The sequence below is a fragment of the Lycium barbarum genome, chromosome 1 (assembly GCF_019175385.1).
Source record: "Lycium barbarum isolate Lr01 chromosome 1, ASM1917538v2, whole genome shotgun sequence".
NCBI lineage: Eukaryota > Viridiplantae > Streptophyta > Magnoliopsida > Solanales > Solanaceae > Lycium > Lycium barbarum.
In genome coordinates this window covers 144,814,544-144,837,523 of record NC_083337.1, presented here as the reverse complement: position 1 = coordinate 144,837,523, position 22,980 = coordinate 144,814,544, and the positions used below count along the sequence as shown (strand labels likewise).

The 22,980-nt window shown below is 37.2% G+C and overlaps 1 protein-coding gene across 2 annotated transcripts; it reads left to right on the top strand.

The window, feature by feature from the left end:
* LOC132612331 (alpha/beta hydrolase domain-containing protein VTE7-like) lies at positions 1 to 17,994 on the top strand. 2 transcript variants are annotated; one of them, XM_060326650.1, is made up of 5 exons: positions 1 to 398; positions 859 to 953; positions 1,033 to 1,156; positions 17,259 to 17,387; positions 17,720 to 17,994. In XM_060326650.1, exons 2-4 carry the CDS (start codon positions 883 to 885, stop codon positions 17,376 to 17,378), a joined length of 315 nt encoding a protein of 104 aa, XP_060182633.1. In that variant the 5' UTR covers positions 1 to 398; positions 859 to 882; the 3' UTR covers positions 17,379 to 17,387; positions 17,720 to 17,994. The 2 variants fall into 2 exon arrangements, with proteins under 2 accessions (XP_060182633.1, XP_060182622.1); XM_060326639.1 differs by having other exon boundaries at positions 837 to 953.
* Positions 17,995 to 22,980: the final 4,986 nt, after the last annotated feature.

The window sequence follows — 22,980 nt, the reverse complement described above, 5'->3', positions numbered from 1 at the left end:
TTCGGTACTGAACTATAAAATTTAGTATTTCGGGATCGGTATTCGGTATTTACAATTATACCGTTCGGTAATTCGGTAAATACCGAATACCGAAATTAATAAGTCCACTAGTGAGTAGTCCAGCCCAAATCCTAAATAATGGCCCATTGTAAAAACATTCAAGTGCAGTAGTCCAGCCCAAATCCAATAAAAGTCCCATTGTTAAAACTGTAAATCCCTAATGATCAGTTCACTTCACAGCTTCACGCCTTCACCTTCACTCCTTCAGTGCTTCACACAAAATCTCCCCAAATCTGATAATCACTAATCACGGTATCACCTCAGCTCCAACTGCGAAGTGCGAAGTCTCTTTTCTCACATTAGGTTTTTCTCATTCCTTCCTCAAGGAGAAAACAATGGTGAGATTCACTAATTTAAGCTTCTTTAATAGCTTCCGTATTGTATTTTTTGGTTTTGTTTTACACTTTCAATGCTTCGTTGTTGTTGTTTTTGGGAGAGAAATATATGAATGGATAGTATCCATAGCAGTAGTATTTGGGAGAGAAAGAAAGATATTTGTTAAATTTGTCTCTTTCGTTTCTGGGAAATTAAATGGGTTGAAGATTTTTTTTTTGTGTATATGATGATTGTTAGATTTGATTTACTGGACTTGAAATTGTAAAGATCTGTGAACTTCATTTGATTTAACATTAGTTAATTTGACCTTCATACTCCGAATCAAGCCACATAAATTGAAATAGAGGGAGTATTTTGTTTCTTGTTTACTGTATTGCTTTTGGATTAATCATTCTCTTTCTTTATGAAGTTCTGGTTACTTCCTTTGTTTGATGGTCCAGCTTCATTGCTGGTTCATTTTAGGTAAATTTATTGAACGGTTGAGTCATGAGTAGTTGTGTGAAGCCAAAAGAACAGACGGAGGCCAATCCAGTTGTGCTTCTCCATGGTTTTGATAGGTATGCCTCATATTAAGCTAATGTTTTGACTACTTTCTCTTGCTGTGCTCTGTGTTTTTCATTATCCCTCATTGTTCAGCTCACGTTTAGAGTGGAGGTACACATTTCCGATGCTTGAGGAGGCTGGATTAGAGACATGGGCAGTTGATATCTTAGGATGGGATTTCTCTGATGTAGCTTCCAAGCGTGATCATCTTTACCAGGTACCTCCTGATTCCAAACTAAATATCCTGATCTACTGCATACAAGGTTGGAAGGTTGGAACTAGTCTCTTTCTTTGCATATTCTAATAAATGTAAAGTTGCATACCTAAGTTTAAAAGTAAGGTAAAATTCACATTCATTTTTTTCCTAGTAGTGTACTATATAATACTTAGTTTGCCAGGGCACTGGGCACGTACACAGTTATACCCCATTGTGCAGTGCTATGATATCGCAGTTATGCAGCATTAAAAAGGGCAACCATTGCTTACTTGGTCAGCTCTACACTATGAAATTATGGAAGTAGTGTTGGATTGTTTGATGTAACTGAACGTATATGTTATAATGTTTGTGTTTTATTACTGAAAGGGTAATTCTTTCATCCTATAATCGATATGCATACTTATAAAAGAGAGAAAAATCTTGAGTATTGATGAGCAAAAAAATGGTATTACCGAATACCGTACCGAACCGAAATTTGATTTACCGATTCCCGAATTACCGAACCGAAGTTTGAAAGTTCGGTATTTGGTATATACTTTTAATTACCGAATACCGAATTACCGAACCCGAACTTTAAAAATACCGAACCGAATACCGAACGCCCAGCTCTACTATTTGATATGAAAAGAGAAGGGAAGATAAATTAAAATACAAAAAGGATGTTGCAGAATAAAAGAGAAGAACAAAAAGTTTTTTTTTTTTTTTTTTTTAAAAAAAAATTGAGGGAAAATTGGGGAATGAAGGTGAAAGAAAGAGCGTGCTTGACACGGTGAGACCCAAAACAACACTTGTCATGAGATGAAATTATGTCCAAACGGCTCTTATGTGTCTCGCTAAACTTTACAAATAATTAAAAGGCATCTAGCTAGCTGTAGTTAATAATTGTGTGAGGGTATCCTCCCCTTGTGACAAGTGTTTTTCTGGCCCCATTTTGTCAGCACACTCTTTCTTTCACCTCTATTTCTCAACTATCGCACGGGCCGACATTCAATTCAATAATTTGCTTCATGTTTTAGACAACCTCCTTCAAATTTATGGAACCTATGTATAGGCATTATAACCTGAAGAGTCTCAAGTACAAAATACAAAATAAGGTATAATCACTTATTTCCAATACTTGCTCATATTGCGCAATAATTAACTCTAAAAAATCATCACATTAAAAATATACCTACAAATAGTATTTCAAAGACAATGAATCCAGATGAAGAATCTAAATACAGTTGCATAAAACTGCTTCAGTCAACTGGAAGACTGATAAAAATAAGCTACAAATGTAAGTGTAAAAAGGAAGCATTTAGTATTCTCAGGTGAAGACTCCTCTTATGCTGTAGTTCTCAATTATGCTAATTTTTCCTTCAGATTCAGCTTGTGCCATAAGACATCCTACAGCAATGGCACCTCAAAGTATGTTTTATTCGTCCATCAAATCCAACTTATCTCGTATCACATTTTACCACAATGACACCTTAGTTGCATGCTTATCGTGTCATGTAAAAGGTTTAGAATAGTAATTAAATTAACTCAAGATATACTGATATCTGAAAGAGTGACAAAGGTTAAAGCTCCTCATTTTGTGGACTTGGAGAATTATCTTATCAGCTAAAGTTTTTCTTTTCCTTCTCAACAAAGATGAACCTATCAGATAACTCCAATTCTCAGAAAGACATGTTCAGCATAAATACATAATCCACATGCTCCAAAAAAGAGGGACTGGGTAGGCCAATGAAAGTTTTTTCTATACAGGCAAATGATAGTTGTGGCATGAACAACGAAAAGAAAACCAGTGAAACATGCAAACGTATTCCCAAGAACTATGCACAGAGAATAACCAATTCAAGAGAAGCATAATAGCAACACGGACTTTCATTTACTTAGCATAATTGGTTGGACAAAATACCCCCATAAGCAGATTGTGTTGGACCAAGAATCGTGATATTAAAATATCACATATTTTCTTTCGAGAGAAAAGCACTTATCACTGGTGCTGCAATCAAAGTTAAACCACACAGTAAACTTCTGAACCTCTCTTATAACAAGGTAAGTCGTAACTCAATCAAACTCACACTCCAGTAAACGAACTCGCAGTAAGATTTAAGAGGCATAACACTTGTACATACCAAAATCAACAAACCAAATCATGTCAACGAGACTCGGTAAAAAGCGCAAAAATGAATCTTTGGTGAAAGGAGAGGAGCAAAAGGTTCATGTATTTGAGAAGATAAATTTAATGCTTCAAAGTGTATTCCCGTAGTAGAAGTTCAAAAAGGACTCCAAGTTGAAATATTACTTGGACTGGAAAAATAATAATTCGACACCTGTAAATAACTTATGTCTGGCAGGTGGACGATTTAAACCGATGAAGCAAGACCAATACCTCTACTAAAATTAGCTTATCAGTTGGACCTAACCCTTTTTTTCCTTTTCAACAGTGAGATAACTCCAATTCTCAAAAAGATTTTCTTAGAACCCAACTTTCAGAATTAGCATTTGTGAACTTCTCCCATATACATTAGTAAAACTTTTGTCTTCATGCCTTCTCTGCCCACAAATATGTCTTTGCGTTATGTTCTGCCCTTTAGAGCATATGTATTCACATAGTAATCCTCAAGGCTTTTCTCTGATGCAGAAGGAAGGTAAGCTTTGCTTAGACTTCATCTAACTCATAACTTGGTATATTTTGGTGAAAAAGACTGGTTGAAGATTGTATTATCTAAAAACATCTGGTAAATTCTTCATAGGCTTTCCTGAAAAGACCAAAAGAATTTCTTAGAATGTGTTATGTTGTCCAGCGTGACCAGGCATCATAAATGAATAACACGAAGCCTAAGCTGGAGAAATCTATGATAATTTATAGTGCTCGCAAGAGTGCACTATGCATGTGCAACTTTTAGTTTGCTAAAAATCCATTTCCTTCTCTTCGACATTATTTGAGAGGGTCATCTATAAGAAGTTATGGCTTGTGGTCAAAAAATAGGAAATACAGTATATTTCTTTTAGAAGATATAAGTAAGACTATTAATTGAGGGCTGACAAAAAATATATTGTGCAACAAAATAAAGAACCGAGTACCCTTTCTCATCTGGATGTAACGGTTCAAACACACAACTATTGCATTCAAATACAATGCCAGATGACATATAAAGATAAAGAGCTCTCATAAAGAAATTTTCTTTACACATGAGCAAGTTGATAGCCTATTTTTCACCAACACATATTTAGGCATTAAACTAAGCACTTTATAGAACATCATCACAATCCTTTTTAACATGCTAAAGCATAAGAACAAAATGATTGCATTTTCCATTGGCGGCAGATTATTGGCATCATATACTCCTCTCCTCAATTGATGAGAATAATCATTTTTATTTACCATTCACCACAATCATTTTTATTTACAATTCACCTTCAGCGTTTGAAAAGCTCATATGACAGAATATACAACTCATTCTTGAATCATCCACCATAAAGTGCATCTTGAAGTACACATGAACTGATGCACATATAAATGAAATAGGAGCTATTTGACGTTAGAGAACTAATGTGTTTCTTGTTACGTGAATCAACTTCCCGAGAATAAAGATTACTGGCCTCAATAGCCTTAGTATATTAAGGACAAATTACATTGAAAGCTCAAATAAAGAGGTAGGAAAATACCTTATGCGCGCTACTGGCTCAAGTTGCTAAGCTTTTTTTGAGTCACCCGCTGTGATGACCTTCCAAGTCATCTTGCCACATAAGCACATATTTTAGACATGTGGATGCTTACATGGCAAAGATGCTAGCATTTATGGGAAGATTCTAGAGCCATGGAGAGTTTTCTTGGAGAGACTCTAAATTCTTATAAAATATTTAGGAAGACTTTCTTGAAAAGCCTTAGAATATTCTAGGCATGTAGACAATTCTAGAGAGGGGGCATACTTGTAAATATAGAGGGACTTGTGTAACAATTATTATTTATCCATTAGCCCCTAGGCGAGTAGTATAAATAGAGGGGCATACATTTGTAAAAATCATCAAGAAAAACAATTCAAGTTCTCTCTAATACAAAGCTTCCTTCTAGCAAAATTCTCTTGTCTTTCTTAATTACTATTCCCTTAGTGATCTTAAGTGTAGTAATCTAGGCTGACTTGGCATAGCAAGATCGTGAGCAAGTTGTGCAAGAACGTGAGCGAGTTGTCAAGTGCCGCACGTGCGCTTAGTTGAAGACTAAGGACGTGACAACGTGGTATCAGAGCCAGGTTACGACTGAGGGAATGACAAACGACGGAAAAATCAACGCTGCTAAAACCCAAGCCAATGTCATCCAGGATGCTGCTGGCAAGAAAGATCATAACAAAAAGAGGAATGACGCCAACAAGAGCCAGGAGGTGCCGCCAGAGGTTGTGCCAAATGAAGGGCTTACATCCCAAGAACCATCTACCACTGAGGCGAGCGAGGATGACGTGGAGGTCCTGTCCGAGGATGTCTCGCTCGGTAAAGAGTGGGTTATGAAGGTTAACGTGGGGATGGACGCCATCGATATATTTGGCCAACGTTTGGGCAAGGTGGAGGGCACTCTTAGCGTTCTTGAGGGGCATACTCTTGAAGAGATTGAAAGCATCCGAAATGACTTGGAAGGGCACATGCAGGCTGAGATTGAGGTAAAGCAAACCATCACTGCCTTAGAGTGCAGACTCGTGGAGGCGTTAAGTACTATCGATGCCATGAAGGCAAAGATAGTGGCACTCGAAGAACAGGTCAACGTTGGTGTGACTGAGGCAGCCAACAATGTTGTCGTGACGAGGGAGACTAAGATCGAGGCCCCCAAGTCACCAGTGTTCAAAGGGGTTCGTGATGCACAAGAGGTGGAGAACTTTCTTTGGCACTTGGAGAATTATTTCAGGCATGGAAAAGTGAGGGACAAACACAACTTTCAGCTATGCAGCTAATCAAAGGTCTTAAGAAAGGAGAGCCGACATTCATGGCAACCATTGCAAGTTTGGAAGAATACAAGGGTCCCAGGACACACTGCCTCCTTGCATAGAGAATTTGCTCGAGGAGAACAAAGATGTCATGCCCGATGAACTACCTAAGCACTTGCCTCCTAGACGTGAGGTGGATCATAAGATTGAGTTGGAACCAGGGGCTAAGCCACCGGCATTTGCCCCTTATCGCATGGCACCGCCTGAGTTGGAGGAGCTTAGGAAGCAACTAAAGGAGTTACTAGATGTCGGCCACATTCGCCCATCGAAGGCACCCTTTGGTGCACCGGTGTTGTTTCAAAATAAGAAGGATGGATCATTGCGCCTGTGTATAGACTATCGGGCACTTAATAAGGTCACAGTGAAGAACAAGTACCCGATCCCGCTCATTGCCGACTTATTTGATAGACTTGGACAAGCCAAGTACTTTACCAAGGTGGATCTTCGCAAAGGTTACTACCAGGTTCGGATTGCAGAAGGGGACGAACCAAAGACAGCCTGTGTGACAAGGTACGGAGCCTTCGAGTGGTTGGTGATGCCCTTCGGATTAACCAACGCACCCGCCACATTTTGCACCCTCATGAATGAGATCTTTCATCCCTACCTGGATCAGTTCGTGGTAGTCTACTTGGATGATATAGTCATCTACAGTAACACCTTGGGGGAGCACGTGGAACACTTACGAAAGGTTTTTCAAGTCTTGCGAGAGAACGAGCTATACATCAAGAGGGAAAAGTGCGAGTTTGCAAAATCAAAGGTGCACTTCTTTGGCCATGTTATTAGCAATGGCGAGCTACGCATGGATGAGGCTAAGGTACGGGCTATCCAAGAATGGGAGGCACCTACAAAGGTAACCGAGTTGAGATCCTTCCTTGGCCTTGTTAATTACTACCGACGTTTTATCAATGGCTATTCAGGTAAGGCAGCACCCTTGACCGAGTTTTTAAAGAAGAACAAATCATGGGGATGGACGGAGCACTGCCAAAAGGCATTTGAAGACCTCAAGGCAGCCGTGACAGAGGAGCCAGTTCTAGCGCTGCCCGACTTCAGCAAAATGTTCGAGGTGTATACATATGCTTTTGAATTTGCCATTGGGGGTGTCCTGATACAAGATAGGCATCCCATAGCGTTCGAGAGCCGCAAGTTGAACGATATGGAGCGGCGTTACACGGTACAATAGAAGGAGATGACTTCCATTGTGCATTGTCTTCGCATATGGAGACATTATTTGCTGGGGTCGAAGTTCGTGGTCAAGACTGACAATGTGGCCACTAGCTACTTCCAGACACAGAAGAAGCTCACACCAAAACAAGCTAGGTGGCAAGATTTATTGGCTGAGTTCGACTATGTGTTGGAGTATAAGCCGGGCAAGGGTAACGTTGTAGCCGATGCCTTGAGTAGAAAGGCCGAGCTTGCTGCCATTACTTCGGCAAGTTGGGATATACGAGAGGCTATAAAGGAAGGCATGCAACATGACCCCACAGCTAAACAGCTTATGGAGTTAGCCACCCAGGGGAAGACGAGGCGCTTTTGGGTGGAAGACGGTATATTGCTCACCACAGGTCGGAGAGTCTACGTGCCGAAGTTTGGAGATATTAGGCGACGTATTATGAAGGAGAGCCACGACACCTTATGGGCCGGTCACCCAGGTCAACGCCGCACTAGAGCCTTGGTTGAGTCGGTCTATTATTGGCCACGCATGTGTGAGGACATAGAGTGTTATGTGCAGACTTGTCTTGTGTGCCAACAAGACAAGGTTGAACAAAGGAAGCCCGGAGGACTTTTGGAGCCACTACCGATAGCGGAGCGTCCATGGGAGAGCGTGACTATGGACTTTATCACCTGTCTACCAAAGTCCGACGGTTATGGAACTATCATGGTGGTCGTGGATAGATTTTCGAAATATGCCACTTTCATGCCCGCTTCACCAGGATGTACAGCTAAGGAAGCCGCCAAATTATTCTTCAAGAACGTGGTCAAATATTGGGGCTTACCAAGGCATATCATCAGTGATCGTGACCCCCGCTTCACTGGGAACTTTTGGAGGGAGTTGTTCGACATACTTGGCACGGAGCTACACTTTTCCACTAGTTTCCACCCACAAACGGATGGACAAACAGAACGGGTCAATGCTTTGTTGGAGTGCTATTTGAGGCATTATGTGAGTGCACACCAGAAGGATTGGGCAAAGCTCTTAGACCTAGCCCAGTTCTCCTATAACCTGCAGCGGAGTGAGTCCACAGGTCGGACACCATTTGAGCTAGCCACAGGCCAGCAACCACAAACTCCACATTCACTACCGGCAGCGTTCGAGGGGAAGAGTTTGGGGGCTTACCATATGGCCAAGGGGTTCGAGGAGCAGCTTGACACTGCTAAGCCCTACTTGGATAAGGCAGCAAAGAAGATGAAGAAGTTTGCTGACCGCAAGTATTGTCCCACATATTATAAGGTTGGGGACATGGTTTTGGTGAAGTTTAATCCAAGGCAGTTTAAGACACTACGGGACGTGCATCAGAACTTGGTACGGAAGTATGAGGGGCCGTTTAGGATCGTTGCCAATGTGGGCAAGATCTCATATAAGTTGGAGTTACCGCCTCATCTTAGGAGTTACCGCCTCATCTTAGGATTCACCTCGTCTTCCATGCTAGCGTGCTCAAGCCATACCATGAAGACAAGGATGATCCCAGCCGAGGTCAGTCGAGTCGGGCGCCGATTACCATCACCGTCTCTCATGATCGGGAAATTGAGGCAATCATTGATTACCAGACCAGGCGAAAACAAAGGCAGAAAGCCACCGCCATGTTCCTCGTCCACTGGAAGGGACAACCACCGGAAGAGGCCACATGGGAGCGTTATGAAGACTTGTGGCAATTTAAAGACAAGATTCGAGAGTTTATGTTGCAGCAATGCGCCGCGGTCGTCGTAACATCAGGTGGGGGAGAATGTGATGACCTTCCAAGTCATCTTGCCACATAAGCACATATTTTAGACATGTGGATGCTTACATGGCAAAGATGCTAGCATTTATGGGAAGATTCTAGAGCCATGGAGAGTTTTCTTGGAGAGACTCTAGATTCTTATAAAATATTTAGGAAGACTTTCTTGAAAAGCCTTAGAATATTCTAGGCATGAAGACAGTTCTAGAGAGGGGGCATACTTGTAAATATAGAGGGACTTGTGTAATAATTATTATTTATCCATTAGCCCCTAGGTGAGTAGTATAAATAGAGGGGCATACATTTGTAAAAATCATCAAGAAAAACAATTCAAGTTCTCTCTAATACAAAGCTTCCTTCTAGCAAAATTCTCTTGTCTTTCTTAATTACTATTCCCTTAGTGATCTTAAGTGTAGTAATCTAAGCTGACTTGGCATAGCAAGATCGTGAGCAAGTTGTGCAAGAACGTGAGCAAGTTGTGCAAGAACGTGAGCGAGTTGTCAAGTGCCGCACGTGCGCTTAGTTGAAGACTAAGGACGTGACACCCGCAGTCCAAATTATACACAGACATGTTGCTAAGGAAATAGCTAATCTTTTGGCTACCAAAACCTTGCACATGATCAATACAGCTTAAATATACGTTTAACGCAAACTAAATTAACTGATTTACAACATGGTCGAGGCCAATTAATACTTCTTTCATGTTGCACTACACACCAAATCTAAGAAAGTATATGATACACTAAATGATAGTAGAAGTAAAATGCAGCATAAGGAGGTATATGATTTTTATCGTTATAAGATGATATATCATTTACCGAGCTTAAGGAAGTTTTAGAACCTAAAATCCCAAAAGAAAAGGTTTTTCCGCCAAGTCAATCGGATAAAAGTTCAACATGCACCTCACCTGAACAGATAATCCATCAGTACAGTGAGATGAAAACATGCTCGACCAATTTGTAGGAGAAGAAATCGCTGAACCCAATGATTTAGATAGCCTAAAAAAGAAAATCATCAAAATTAAAAGTTAGCAATTTCCATAAATCATAGTTTGAACAACATAGGCTCCACTAATCGAGGGATATTTGTGGAGAATTTTTCATTGCTTGAGATAAATACGCATAATAAGAAGTATTTATCAGAACAATTAGCATGCAGATAACAGAAAATCAAAACCTATGGAAATAAGCACATAATAGAAATCAATATGCAGCATGATGATACAGATAAAAGAAGCTTTTTGATATTAAAATTTGGTTGCTTATAACTGAAAGTAGTTATAGAATATATTCTAATTAGATTAAAGGAGTTGGAATAGGTTTGAATGTACATAAGTCTCTTGCTAAACTCTACAAATATTTAAAAGGCATTTAGCTAGCTGTAGTTAATAGATGTGTAAGGATACCGTCCCCTTATGACAAGTGTTTTTCTTGCCTCACTTTGTCAGCACACTCTTTCTTTCACCTTTATTTCTCTATTTCCCCTCCATTCTGCTATTTTGTTTTTCTTCTTTTCGTTCTTCTCTTTTATTTCCAACACCTCTTTTGTATTTCAATTTATATCTCCCCTTCTCTTTTCATATCAAATAAAGGTAAGTGAATTAATCCAAAACCGAATTTTATCCCCTTTTGTTTTCCTAATATACATGTCATCCTTTTGGGTCGAATTTTAGACTTCAGGAAATTAAGGAGGGCGAGAGTGTATTTGTGGGCCGCTCTATAAATTCGGTGTATTAATTAGAAAATGAGTTTTCTTTGCAGCACCGAAAACACGGTTAAATTAAATTACTTGTGTTCTTAACTTGTTTTGGAGTCATAATTTAATGAATTGTGACTGTTTGGCCAAATTATCCGTATTATTTTTGCTGAAAAAAAAATTCGGGTCGGATTGAGTTATTTTAGTGAGTAAAAAATTATTTGAGGGTAAAATAATTTTGAAGGGCTGGGATGATGCCACGTGGCAACAGTTAGACAGAAGGGTATAATTGACCCCATAGTATAACTGTAAGGGTATAATTGACCCTAAAGTATAACGAAGGGTATGGATGAACTATTTTTCAAAGTTCAGGGGTAATTTTGACCCTTTTCCGTTGAAAAAAAGTGAGGTGTTTGGCCAAGCTTTTGTGAGAAAATAAGTGCTTCTGGGGAGTAGCACAAGCAGTTTTTTTGAAGCTAAAAAAAACTGTTTTTGCCCAAAAGCACTTTTTTTAAAAGTACTTTTGAGAAAAATACAAATCGAAACACTTTTTAAAAGCTTGGCCAAACACTAATTGATGTTCAAAATTATTTTTTTAATTAATTGGTCAAACACAAATTGCTTTTCGACAAAAGTATTTTTTGAAAAGTACTTTATAAAAAAGGTACATAAGTTGATTTTAGAAGTTTGGTCAAACAGGCTATAAGAACTTAAATTATTATGAAATAGGTGGATTATTTTGTGTCTCAGATTTTACATTGATTTATCTTTAGAAATAGCATTTTTTTTATCTGAACAAAGTCAAGTCTTTTCTGCCTTCTTCCACCTTCTTCCGCTCCAGATTTTTAGTATTAGCCTAATAATCACCTGGTTGGATCTATGGTACTAGCTTTAATGAGTATGAAATTAATATTACACTTATAAATATTTATTAGATTAAAAGGGGGTAAAACTGTGGGATTTGTTGATGTGACAATTTAAATCATTGAAAATATTCAGTGTATTGGAAGGTTGAGTTTCCGGTCATTGTGACTTTTACGTTACTATAGTAAGAGTTTTGTGATTTTTATGTTATAAAATAAAGTTATATGACTTTGGTGAGAAAAAAATACAATCATGTTACCTTTTATAAAGTTTATATACCCTTAATAATCCTTGTACCCCTCAATTAAATCAACTAAAAAAGTTATTCCTTGTACCCCAGAAAGAAATTTGGATCTTTAAGATCCCCAACAAATTAAACCAAACCCCAACGATACCTAAACAGTTAATTATCATTAGAATTCTTAAATTTTGAAGTTTAAAAATCAATCCAAAAGGGTGATTGTTATATTAGAAAACACGAGGGAAAAATAAAAGAGAGAGAGAGAGATAAAATTGGAGTTTGGATTAATTCATTTACCTCTATTTGATATGAAAGGAGAAGGGAAGATAAATTAAAATACAAAAAAGATGTTGCAGAATAAAAGAGAAGAACAAAAAGTTTAAAAAATAAAAAACAGAACTGAAGGGAAATTGAGGAATGAAGGTAAAAGAAAGAATGTGCTGACACGGTGGGACCCAGAAAATCACTTGGCCTTCGTTCACTTTAAATTTCCCAATCCCATAACTCATAGTACATTTGCAAATTTGAGCCTTGTATGGCAAGTAAATTGATGTGCTCCTCTCTGAGTCTCTCTCTTTACACATTTTAACACGCGGATACATGCAGTGATATAGAGAGTCACTTTAATGGGAGTCTCTAAACATACTGCAAATAAGAGTAATTAATGTTATATATACCGATAATGTAAAGATAATACATATTGTAATAGGTCACTATTTTTATTATGTAACCTATTAGTGGTCATTTGGTAACCGGTTAGGAGTAAGTTATTCATGTATTAAAATTCTGGATATGTAAAATTGTGTTTGGTAGTTAGCTATGAGGTGATCAGTGTTTGGTTTGCAATTTAGAAACACACATAACTAATACACGTATAAGTTATGAGAGAATCTATGTATTATTTTATATAGGATAAAAGACAGAATAGCTAAGACATTAATAAGTACTACATGAATAACTAAATCCTGCATAAAACAACACATAAATTCCCTCATCACTAATCCATATATTATTAACACGTGCATAACTCTAATCGGCTACCAACGACCCCTCAATGCTTATAGAAAAAACTGTCAATAATTATTTTATGAGTAATTTGATTGCGTAAATACTTTTCACACCATTAATACAATAGTACTCAAAGTTCAAACTCGAATAAACATATACATAGTCTTTATCTTCTTACATGACTGACCGTGACCAAATACACATAAGCAGCACACCCACGCACACACACATGCACACTATACCATGCAAGAAATGAGCTTGAATTTGCTTTCAACCTTACCTTTAGATCACCCAGAAATTTCATGAGAAACCACAAACAAAGCCTTAGCTCTCCGTCTATAAAATCTTTAACATTTCCTCCAAATAATCGCAAAGCAAACTAGTAAGCTAGCTTTTCTCACAAACATATATAGCTTCACATAAAGAGAGGGAAAGAGAGAAGATGGCTGATAAAGGAAAAGAAGTGACAGAGAAAACTAATAATGGAATATTTCCACACAAACCCAAGAGTGGAAGTGTTTTCCCAAAAGAGCAAAAGTCGGTGAAGGCCAAGGCTGTTGAAAAAATGGGGAAAACTATCTATTCTGCTTTCAAGAATGTCAAGGAAAAGATCAATACTCAGGACAACTAGCTAAGAGTCTGTCTTGTCCTAGTATATTATGCAATATTTAGGACATGAAGGAGTCAAATAATTTTATCTTTATTTACGAAGGAATTACGTTTTAATTATAATACTGATAAACTTTATTGATTATTTGCTTATAGGGAGATAAAATGAATAGTTTGATAATAATATTGTTTTAAGAAATTATGATTTTTTCATTGTTTGAAAGTTAAAGTGTTAGAATTGATATGCATTTCAGAATAGCTTTTGTTTCATTTATTATTTATTCTTGTAAAATTATGTTATAATATATAAATATAATTACAAGTTGTAAGTGGCGTATAATGGATTGCTTTGATTAATTTTTGCGCATGCGCATGTGCAGACAGACACACACACACATATATATATTAATTTATTTACAGTTTTCTTTTATATTTTATGTAATTTTACCTATTTAAAAATATTTATTGTAATTATATTATTTTATGAAACACTAAAAATTAAATACCCATGGGGCTTATGCCTCGCCGAGGCATATGTAAAAAGCCCTGCCTTACGCCCTCGCCTTTTAAAACACGGGTTGATACAACTTCTATAATCTCAATGTGATAATATTGTTATATTGTAATACAATCAGACCTATCTATAACAGCATCCGCATATCACAACACCTCTCTATAACAACCAAGTTTTTTCAGAACCTATATTTTGTGTTATATTTTACTTCTCCATAATAGCATTTTACCCATAACAACAACAACCAACTTTATAACAACACGTTCTTTGTAAATTACCCCCCATATAACAACTATCTTCATTTTTTGGTAACATAATAATTAACCATCCTTATAAAAATAGAATATCTATGATCGATTACCAATAATAAGTGCAGACATTTTGACCAAATATTTGATCCTTTAGTACATTATTTATGATAAAGAATATTAATGAATATATAATTAATTTGAATGTTTTCCTTCGCTATACAAAGTGTGATTAAGCTTAGAATTTGACAATTAAAAATAAAAAATTAAATTTTATTTATCGTTTTTTGCATATAACGAAATATTATTTAAATGTCAATGCTGTTATAGGTGTATAACACCCATTCTCTATAATAATAAAAAAAAGTCGAACCCAACGATGTTATTATAGAAAGATTTGACTGTATTCCTTTCCTTCATGTTATTATGTTTTTTGTCCAAGCTAGCTTATAAACTAATAGTATCAGTGGAAGTATTGCATGCGTCCTATTCGCATCAGAGGCAGCTCAACATAATGAAAGACCTAAAGCGAAAGACCTAAAGCGAAATTTTAATTAGAGGCCTAAAGTCAAAACAAACTTCATAGTTATTTCATTTTTAATCTATTTTTCTAACTTTGTTTTAGATGCAAAACTATTAGAGTACTTAATAATTTTTTATAATCGATTTGTTTGAGTAATTTTCTTTTTTTTCCAATTGTTAATTTTAGAAACGCTTTTATCAATTTCAATGTTGAACAACATCCTTCCAGTGAAGCAATCCTTGTAGGAACTGTTAACATAATTAAATAAGCAATATGTTGACAAATATTATATGCAAATAATAGAGTTAGAATGATAGAATCTGATTCAAGCAGTTGATAACTTGGTATACCCCACTTTAATATGCTTCCCGCAATATTTGAAAACCTACGAAGAAACGAAAAAAGAATTTGCATTTCACTTTATTCAACACTTTTTGACTATTGAATCTTATTTTTTACAAGAATATTACTCTAACTTGTCAGAGAATTGAAGAAAGTAAGTCCAAAAGAACTTAAAGAGAATAAAATAATGTGAGTCTTAGCGTAAAGAATGTAAGAAGGCAAAATAAAGGTTTCTTGATTTCTTCTTTTTGAAAAAGGTTAAAGAGAATAAAATAATATATTTTATAAAATTTTATACTGTTTATCATAAATAATCCATTTTCTTGAAGAAAAAATTAACACCTATTTCATTTTTGGTAAAATTTGGGGGCCTAAGGCAGATGCCTTATTGGCATAACTAAGCTGGCTCTCTGATTCTCATTACCCCTTTTCCTTTTCCCTTTTCCTTTCCGATCCACCAATGTAACACCCTTTTTTTTCAACAGTGTTTTATGTTTTCCCTTGTTAATTGAGGTTGTTTATGTTTATTAAATGAAAGAGAAATTTCCTTAATGTTTACAAGTCCCTTAGTCGCAATTTATGTGTGTTGGAATTTCATCTTCCACAAACTCAGATTCATCTTCCACAAACTCAGATTTACAGAAAACATTGAAAGAAAAGAGAAAAGAAAAGGTCTTGCTCAATGTTTTCAAAGACCCAGCTGTTTTTGATACACAAAACACGCGACAAGATGAAGTGGGCAAAAGGAACACCTGTCAACATACAAAAAAATAGGGATTAGAAATTAGACATAAATTAATTTCAGTTTTGCATTTATTTTAGTCACATTATATAGGGAATAATATTGTATAGGTGGCAAAGTTTGATAGGTTAGCTTATACAAGTTTGTTAGAGTAGATTTCTTTTGCTATGTATATATACGTGCACTGTGCACAATGAAAACATAGAGAAAATTTCCAAATCTTCTTTATTTTATTGTTTCATTTTCAGCATGGTATCAGAGCAGGGATAAACATCCTGCTAATTTCCAAATCTTCTCTTCACTGTTTTGTTCACAGTTTCATTATTTTTTTTTCTTTTTCGAATTTTAAATTTCTGCTAAGACTCTTTTGATTCTTATTCCATCATGAGTGATGAATCAACTGAGGTAGCTAAGGTGGCTGAATCCAAGTTAATGGATTTCAGTCACCTCTATTATCTTTATTCATCAGATTTCCCTGGTATGAATCTGGTGAATTTCACTTTTGATGGCAAAGGGTATGGAGGCTGGCGTAGGTCAGTTCTCATTGCTTTATCAACCAAAAATAAAATAGGTTTTATAGATGGCACATGTAAAGAACCTACTATTGATTTCACAGATCACAAATTGTGGAGCAAGTGTAATGACATGGTGTTGTCTTGGCTCTTAAATTCACTTTCAAAAGAAATTTTTGATAGTGTCATATACTCAAAAACTGCTAAAGCTTTATGGAAGACCTTGAAGAAAGGTTGGTCAATCAAATGGGGCTAAATTATACCATCTCTAAAAGGAACTAAGTGATTTAGTTCAGGGATCAAATGATATAGCAACATATTTTACCAAGTTGAAGAAACTTTGGGATGAACTAGACACTCTTAATGCTGACATAAACTGTGGGTGTAACTGTAGCTGTGGAGGAAAGGACAAACTGACCAAATCTATACAAGATGAGAGACTTATGCATTTTCTGATGGGTCTAAATGATTCATATGCATCAGTTAGAGGAAATATGTTGATTATCTCACCTCTCCCTAATGTGAATGTGGCCTATTCTATCTTAATTCAAGATGAAAAACAAAGGGAGGTTTATGTAAATCAACCGCACCTGGTGAATCATCTTTTTTTTTTTTGCAATAAACCAACAAATATACACCCTATGATCAACCTATTCAAAAAATTTCTAATTATGATCAGTATAACCAGAAACATGGAAACTGTGAGCAAAAAGGGAAAGGAAGTTTGATACAATAAAGAACAACCTGGTTTGCTCACACTACAAGAAACCTGGTCATAGTATAGACAAGTGTTATAGGATTGTGGGCTTCCCTGCAGATTTTAAATTCACAAAGACAAGAAGAAATCAGACTTTGGTACATAGTAATGTAGTGTTTGCTGAAGAAAAACACAATGACTATGCAGGGAACAATCAGCAATTTTCACAGGAGCAGTTCAGTCAATTGGTTCATCTTTTGCAACATGTTAAAGCTAGCCAATCAGGTCCTACAAGCTCAGATGCAGAAGCTGTTGCCAACAGTGTAGTGTGCTCTGGTATAACTAATCCTTTACACCATATCCTATCTTGTTTTTCTCATATTAAATTCAATTCCTGGATCATTGACTCAGGGGAAACCCAACATATGGCTTTTGACACCTCAATCTTCTTTAATCTGACTCCTTTTCTTACACCTTTAAGTGTTAATCTACCAAATTCACAAAAGGTAATAGTCACTCACAAAGGGAGTATCAAAGTTTTACCAGATTTGATTCTAGAAAATGTGCTTTTAGTTCCTGATTGTAATTATAATCTTCTGTCTGTTAACATACTTTGTCAGCAATATAAATGTCATCTAATGTTCTCTTTCACAAATTGTGTTTTTCAGGCCCCTTCCATGAAGAGGCCTCAGGTTCTTGGTGAATGTCATGGAGGTCTCTATCTACTCAAATCTGCCAGCACTAAGTCCAGCCATCAACAACATAGTCTTCTTAGTTTTCCAAGTTTCAAGAAAAATAATGTTGTTCCTACTTTTAATTCTGTTATTCCAGTTCCTAAGAAAGATGTTAGTTTACCTTTTTCCAATTCAGTAGTAGCTAATCAAGTTGATGTAACTCTATGGCACAAGAGATTAGGCCACTTACCCTATTCATCAATGAAAAATATCAAGTCAGTTTCTGCTTTTATTCATTGTCATTCTGAACTTCCTTGTGATATTTGTCCTTTAGCAAGACAAGCAAGATTACCTTTTAAATTAAGTTCTATTAAAACCAAATCCATTTTTGAACTCATTTACATTGACACATGGGGACCCTATAAAATAGCTACTTATGATGGATTTAAGTACTTCTTGACCATTGTAGATGATTATAGTAGAGGAACTTGGACCTACTTATTGACTACCAAAAGCAATGCGTTCTTCATTCTTAAAGCCTTCCTCAAAATGGTAGAAAGACAGTTCAATACTCAAGTTAAAATTATTAGGTCTGATAATGCCTTAGAATTAGGAAGCAGTCATAGCACCTCTAAATTTTTTAAAACTCAAGAGATTTTACATCAGACTTCATGTGTAGGAACACCTCACAAAACGGAATTGTAGAAAGAAAGCATCGACATCTTCTTGAAACTTGTAGAGCTTTAATGTATCAATCAAAAGTTCTTGTTTCCTTTTGGGGAGATTGTCTCTTCACTGCTACTAGCTTAATAAACAGATTCCCTTCTAGTGTCCTGGAGTTCAAAACTCCATATGAAATCTTATATAATCAGCCACCATCCTATGAGTTTCTAAGAACCTTTGGTTGTTTATGCTATGTTTCAACTCTTCCAAGTCATAGATCAAAATTAGAACCTAGAGCTATTAAAGGGATTTTTCTTGGTTATCCCACTGGAAAGAAAGGCTATAAAATCATAGACCTCAGCACTAAGAAAATCTTATTTTTCCAGAAATGTAGTCTTTCATGAACATTCATTCCCTTTCTCTACTCATTCTAGTCCTCCACATATATTTCCTCACCATAATTCGGTTCCAACTAGTACAAGGATTTCTTTGTGTTTGACATCTATAAATATCCTGCCTTCTCATGGTGGCTGGGCATCAATTTGTATCATTGTCAAGTTGGTTCGAACCCATCGCTCTATCAGGTAATTTTCCCTCAACATGAATTTTCGTCACTTTCTTCACAGCCCTACATGTCTGTGGTAGAAAATTCACATCTCGATGTAGGAACTCGAAATCATGATCCGCTTGATGTTTAGGAAACTAGACTCGTAGAGCTACATCATACGCGGAAACCGCGACCAAATTATTTCTATATTTGCTCAGATATTGATCGAGAATCAGACCTTGAATTCTGATTTGCTGGTTTATTAGTCTTGTGCGTCCTGACGAAAAATCTTATATCTTGACTTAGGAACATCGCAATCACGAACGGTTTACGGCGTCGGAAAGAAGACTCATAGAGATACGTCATATACGAAAACCACAATCAAATTGCTTCTATATTGGCTCAGGTATTTTTTTTTAAACAGTCGCAGAATCTGATTTTGCTTTCTTGGCTTTGGACATGTTCTACGAAACTTACCTATCCTTTTTTTATTTCTTTTGCAGGTCTTTGGACGCATCTGTACGGTTTTAAATTTAAACAAATATGATGCACTTTCGTGATCGAGATACGCCACGTCCTCATATAGAGATAGTGAGCGACAAACGAAATTCAAAAGCCAAAGTCCTTGCCTTGGAGGTTCAACCTCCAGTGATCGGTGCCTTCTCACTTGACGGAGAGCTTTCTACGCTTCATCTTGTTGAATGGTCTAAAAATGAGACCAAAGACGTCATGAGCAACTTCTCAGGCAAGGCCACTGTTATGGACGTCCCTCTGTTGAAGTCCGCAATTCATCGAGAAGTCGCGCCCACCGAATCTTCTCATCCCAATGGATGTTTCAATACTTGGATTATTCCCCTTTCCGTATTTGGTAAAGTTCGCCAGTTGAGTTCTTGACAACAGATCCAATGGACATGCCAAGAAGACTTAGCATTAGTGGTAGAGAGATTGATATTCAAGATCAAACTATTGGCCGCAAGATAAAGCTTCGTGATATTGGCGCCTCAATCCATGTCTATCGTGCCAAATTGAAGCGTCGTGCCGTTGGCACTGAGAGCTCAAGATTTTTTTTTGCAGGTTTTCAGGAGAGTGTTTCGCTATCAAACTAAGGAGATTTAAGTGATGGCTAAATGACTGGCGAAGAACCACTTGGTATACCTTCGTTTGCAATTACGGCTTTGGCACCGAACCACACGTGGTGCATCATTTTTGGCGACGAAGCTCATGAATCATGGAGCATCCTCTTCTTGAGTTTGTCGAAGATGTACATGGTGAATTCTTCGTCCCATATTTGGCATTGAAGTAGATGAAGCTGTCTCCTCTTTGCGGCTCGGTAAAAAAGCACTTGGAGCACTCCTTTGGCAGCGTTTAGCATCCCCTACTGAAGCTTGGAGAGAAACTATGTGGTGTATATCATCATTGCGACTTGGCGAGGTTGACTCTTGGGATATTCCTTTCCAAACTTCGGCGATCAAGTACTTGGCGCATCTTTGCAAAAAACTTTATTCTTTGATGTAGGAATGATGGAATGGAGATCCTCTTGATTCTGAAGAAACTAGACTTCAAAATAGGCTACATATCAAAATATTAGAGCCAAACTCCTTCAGGATCGGCTTGAATTAAATTTTGAAGTTAATCAATGGATCTGCCGCAATGACTTTCCAGATTTGCATGCTTGGGTGGGAGAAAATTCATAACTCGGAGTACGAGCGTTGGAATCACACGATTCCAATTTCTATGGAAATGTGATTCATTTATCTACAATATGTATAAAAATCACGGCCAAATTCTTTCTAGATTTGTACAGATAATTCTCCAAAGTTAACTTAGATTCTGCCTTGTTCAACTTTTCAGCTTCGCGCTTCGGTGGGAGAAAATTCATAACTCGGAGTATGAGCGTTGGAATCACAAGATTCCAATTTATATGGAAAGAGGACTCATTGATATAAAATATATATATAAATCAAGTCCAAATTCCTTTTATATTTGTACATATAATTCTCCAAATTTCAACTCCGATGCTGCCTTGTTCTATTTTTCAGCTTTACGCTTCGGTGGGAGAAAATTCATAACTCGGGGTACGAGTACCGAAATGACAAGATTCCATTTTTTTTTGGAAATATGACTCATCGAGCTACAATAGTTTTAAAAATTACAGTCAAATTACCTCTACATCTATATAGATAATTCTCCAAGTTCAGCTTAGAATCTATCTTGTTTAACTCTTCAGCTTTGCGCATTTGTAGTGAAAACAAAATCTCAACTCGTCATAGGAGCGACATTCTAGCTTTGGCGAGAAATTACTTGAAGAATCCATCAGATTTTTTAGTGGCATCATTCTTTGAAGAAGTAATGTTGACTTGATAGAAGAGTTTAAAACAAACTGCAATCATCTTCGGCTTCAATTGTTGTGAATTGTCTTCTTCTTTCCGGTCATTTTTGTCTCCTCGCTGAAAGAGGTCAAGCGTCGATCCCATATCGCCGTGCTATATATGTTTATATATATGTTTTTTTTTATTTTTATTTTTACTCATGCGACTGAACTTAGAATATCGTAGTTCAGAAGAGAAAAAAAAGGATTTTTTATGCGACTGAACTTAGAATGGAACTCTAAGCGCCTACGTACCTCGGTGAAGAGGATCAAGTCATTTCGTAGTTCCGAACAAGAAAGAAGGATTTTTTTATGCGACTGAACTTAGAATGAAACTCTAAGCGCCTACGTACCTCGGTGAAGAGGATCAAGTCATTTCGTAGTTCCGAAAAAAAAATTGTCCTAACTTTTTCCTAGGCCGCCCCTTTCGAGGTTTTCAACCTAGAGGACTTTTTTTGTTTGTCCTAAATTTTTCCTAGGCCGCCTCTTTCGAGATTTTCAACCTAGCGGAATTTTTGTTTTTGGGTCGTACACAGTTTAAACTCATGCGGGCCAGGAGTATCATCTTGCTTCAAGGATAGTACATCTTCAAGAATTTCCCGTTGATGGGACCGATCCGCAAGCCATCTGCATCTATAAGCTTGTAAGCACCACTTGTATAGGCTTCTTGGACAACATATGGCCCATCCCACTTTGAAGTGAACTTGCTTCCAGATTTATGAGATATGATAATAGGTCTTCTTACCACCAGGACTTGATCACCAACTTGGAAGGACCTCAGGCGAACCTTTTTATTAAAAGCACGGGAAAGACGAGCTTGATAACATTCAAGGCTTTGCTGAGCTTCTAGCCTTTTCTCATCAAGGGCCTCTAACTCTTCAAGCCGTAGACGAGCATTTTGTTTTTCAGTGAGCCCTTCTTGGATAGCGAGCCACAATGAAGGTATTTGGCATTCAAGTGGAAGGACCGCTTCAGCTCCGTAAACAAGAGAATAAGGAATTGCTTGAGTCGGTGTGCGATGAGTCGTTCGGTATGCCCAAAGAGCTTCTTCCATTCTATCATGCCAATCTCTTTTAGACTTGGAGACGACCTCCTTTAACAAGTTGCACAAGGTCTTGTTAAATGCTTCAGCTAGTCCATTTGCAGCAGCATAATACATAGACGAGTTTCGTTGCTTGAAGCCAAAAAGCTCGCAAATCTTAGTCATCAATTTGTTGGAGAACGGTTTGCCATTATCTGTTATGATATAACTAGGAATGCCAAAACGATAGATGATGTTTACTCGAATGAAGTTTGCCACATTCTCCTTTTTTTACTTCTTTGAGGGCGACAGCCTCTGCCTATTTTGAGAAGTAATCCGTTGCAGCTAAGATGTACAAGTGGCCACCAGAAGATTTCGATAGTGGTCCTACCACGTCTAGCCCCCAAGCGTCAAATGGCCAAGATCCAACAGTTGGATGTAGCACCTTAGGAGGTTGGTGTATAAAATTTGCATGAAATTGGCAGGCTTAGCAACTTCGCGCATAGTCCAAACAATCTTTCACCATTGTTGGCCAATAATACCCCATCCTTTTTATATGAAAGTGCAGTTTTGGCCCAGATTGATGTGATCCACAAATTCCAGAGTGTGCTTCTTGCATAGCTTGAGTTGTTTCTTCTTCCCCCAGACAACGCAAG